This window comes from Thecamonas trahens, assembly GCF_000142905.1.
Source record: "Thecamonas trahens ATCC 50062 unplaced genomic scaffold supercont1.57, whole genome shotgun sequence".
NCBI lineage: Eukaryota > Apusomonadida > Apusomonadidae > Thecamonas > Thecamonas trahens.
The window spans coordinates 3,166-6,096 of record NW_013657623.1 but is presented as its reverse complement, the minus strand read 5'-3'; the positions used below and the strand labels follow the sequence as shown (position 1 = coordinate 6,096).

The 2,931-nt window shown below is 64.1% G+C and overlaps 1 protein-coding gene across 2 annotated transcripts in view; it reads right to left on the bottom strand.

The window, feature by feature from the left end:
- Positions 1-433: 433 nt before the first annotated feature.
- The window catches only part of AMSG_12318, a gene marked incomplete at its 3' end in the record, with an annotated part of 4,728 nt that continues 2,230 nt past the window's right edge, over positions 434-2,931 (bottom strand). The window contains exons 3-5 of one of the 2 annotated variants that reach the window (XM_013898281.1): positions 1,794-2,819; positions 1,061-1,280; positions 434-453 (exon numbers count right to left, since the gene is read on the bottom strand). In XM_013898281.1, coding sequence (XP_013753735.1) covers positions 434-453; positions 1,061-1,280; positions 1,794-2,819 — 1,266 coding nt within the window. Of the gene's footprint in view, positions 454-1,060; positions 2,820-2,931 lie in introns of both variants that reach the window. The other variant, XM_013898280.1, reaches the window with a different exon arrangement.

The following is a 2,931-nucleotide window of genomic DNA, read 5'->3' as shown; positions in this document are numbered from 1 at the left end:
TGATCCGGTACAGCTTGTACAACCCGCCGTAACGCGCAAAGGTCTCCGGCGCCAGCAGATCGTGTCGCTGCCTGGGAAGTAGCCCGGGATGCCGACGACGCACGAGGCAAGGCCGAGCAGGACGACAAGCCCCGCCGGGACGGTGGCGTGGGCGCTAAGCTCTGTCACACTGCGCACGGCCTCGTGGCTGCCCCTCGCTTTGTGGCTACCGTCTGCGCCCATAGCCACCGTCAGGAGGAGGCCGAGGCCGTGTGTGTGCTGGGCGATGAGTACGGCGTGTGCGGGCTCGAGGACGCGATCGAGGACGCGATCGAGGTCAAACCAGGACACTTCAAGCTCAGACACCGCTTGGTAGGCTGCTTGGCCGCGGTTGAGGAAGGCGACGGAGTCACCGACGGAGGAGGCAGCATCGGATGGCTGCTGCTCGAGGGGTTCAGGCCTTTGATGCCGGCACTTTCTCAGCAGATGTGCCAGCTGTGTAGCTTCCCAGAGCGCTAGCAATCAGCGCAGCAAGCACGGCCCATCACAACCTGGCCACACCTCTCGCCCCCCAACGGAGTAGACTATGGCCAAGGATACTGCTACCTGGTTCGCCACTGGTCTTCTTCTTGTCAATCCCATTCTTTCCTGTGCAGGATTCACCAGTCTTGGTCGGTCGATCCGCTGGTGAGGCCCATGGCGCAGGAGGCTGTGGATGTGCTGGGGGCGGCGAGGTTGCGGGCGCGGTGCTCAGGGGAGTAAAGGCGGTGGGAGTGGCGGAGGTGTTATGGATGGCGGCGGAGGATGGCGGGAGGGCGATTGGAGAATACGGTGAGGAGGCGATTGGGGTCGGAGGGGTGGGGGATGGAGAGGCCGGCGTGGTTGGCGATCGTGATGCGGGTGGTGTGGCTGCATGAGTGAGTGGAGGTAGAGTGGGGGGCGAGGAACCAGTAGGAGGGAGGGGACCAGAAGGTAGGGGCGTGGCGGGCGTGGAGGATGTAGCCGGTTGGGGTAGGGTGCCACTGGAACGTCTCGTACGAGAATGTGCGAGAGATCAGAACAGGCAGCTGGCCATCCACACTCGGGAGCGCAATCACACTCTGCACATTGCGGGTGTGACCCTTCAGCACCTCAAAGAAGGCACTGTCCGCAGTGTACCGCATGGCACCCATCCCGTCGTCCGCAGGATGCCACACCCGGATCGTTCTGTCTCTCGACCACGAGACCAGGACAGGCAGCTGGCCATCCGCACTCGGCAGCGCAATCAGGCCTCGAAGACCGTCGGTGTGGCCCTCCAGCACCTCACAGGAGGCACTGTGCGCGGTGTACCGCATGGCGCCCATCCTGTCGTCCGCAGGATGCCACACCCGGATCGTTCTGTCTCTCGACCACGAGACCAGGACAGGCAGCTGGCCATCCGCACTCGGCAGCGCAATCAGGCCTCGAAGACCATCGGTGTGGCTCTCCAGCACCTCACAGGAGGCACTGTGCGCGGTGTACCGCATGGCGCCCGTCCCGTCGTCCGCAGGATGCCACACCCGGATCGTCCGGTCGCCAGACCGCGAGACCAGGACAGGCAGTTGGCCATCCGCACCTGGCAGCGCAATCAAGCTGCCTACATAACCGGTGTGGCCCTCCAACACCTCACAGGAGGCATTGCCCGCGGTGTACCGCATGGTACCCGTCCCGTCGTCCGCAGGATGCCACACCCGGATCGTCCTGTCCCACGACCACGAGATGAGGACAGGCAGCCGACCATCCGCACTCGATAGCGCAATCACGCCTCGCACATTGTTAGTGTGGTCATCCAGCACCTCAAAGGAGGCACTGTCCGCGGTGTACCGAATGGTCCCCATCCCATCATCCGCAGCATGCCACACCCGGATCGTCCTGTCCCTCGACCACGAGACCAGAGCAGGCAGCTGGCCAACCGCACTCGGCAGCGCAATCACACCCCGAACATCGTCGGTGTGGCCCTCCAGCACCTCACAGAAGGCAGTGTCTGTGGTGTACCGCATGGCGCCCGTCCCGTCGTCCGCAGGATGCCACACCCGGATCGTCCTGTCCCTTGACCACGAGACCAGGACAGGAAGCTGGCCATCCGCACTCGGCAGTGTAACCACGCCCTCTACATACTTGGTGTGGCCCTCCAGCACCTCACAGGAGGCACTGTGCGCGGTGTACCGCATGGGGCCCGTCCCGTCGTCCGCAGGATGCCACACCCGGATCGTCCGGTCGCCAGACCGCGAGACCAGGACAGGCAGCTGGCCATCCGCACTCGGCAGCGCAATCACACCCTCCACAATATTGGCATGGCCCTCCAGCACCTCACAGAAGGCACTGTCCGCGGTGTACCGCATGGGGCCCGTCCCATCGTCCGCAGGATGCCACACCCGGATCGTGTTGCCCCACGACCACGAGACCAGGACAGGCAGCTGGCTATCTGCACTCGGCAGCGCAATCACACCATTCACATCACCGGTGTGACCCTCCAGCACCTCACAGGAGGCGCTGTCCGCGGTGTACCACATGGCGCCCGTCCCGTCGTCCGCAGGATGCCACACCCGGATCGTCTTGTCCTCCGACCACGAGACCAGGACAGGCAGCTGGCCATCCGCACTCGGCAGCGCAATCACACCCCGCACAAGGCTGGTGTGGCCCTTCAGCACCTCGCAGGAGGCAGTGTCCGCGGTGTACCGCATGGCGCCCGTCCCGTCGTCCGCAGCATGCCACACCCGGATCGTGTTGTCCTCCGACCACGAGACCAGGACAGGCAGCTGGCCATCCGCACTCGGCAGCGCAAGAACACCATTCACACAGTCGGTGTGGCCCTCCAGCACCTCCACGCGTTCACAGTTAGCACGTCAAGTACGTCCACATTGTTCCTACATCCACCAGCAACCAGCGAGCCACCGATGTTGATGACTTTGCCGGACAAGCCAACAAAGCGAA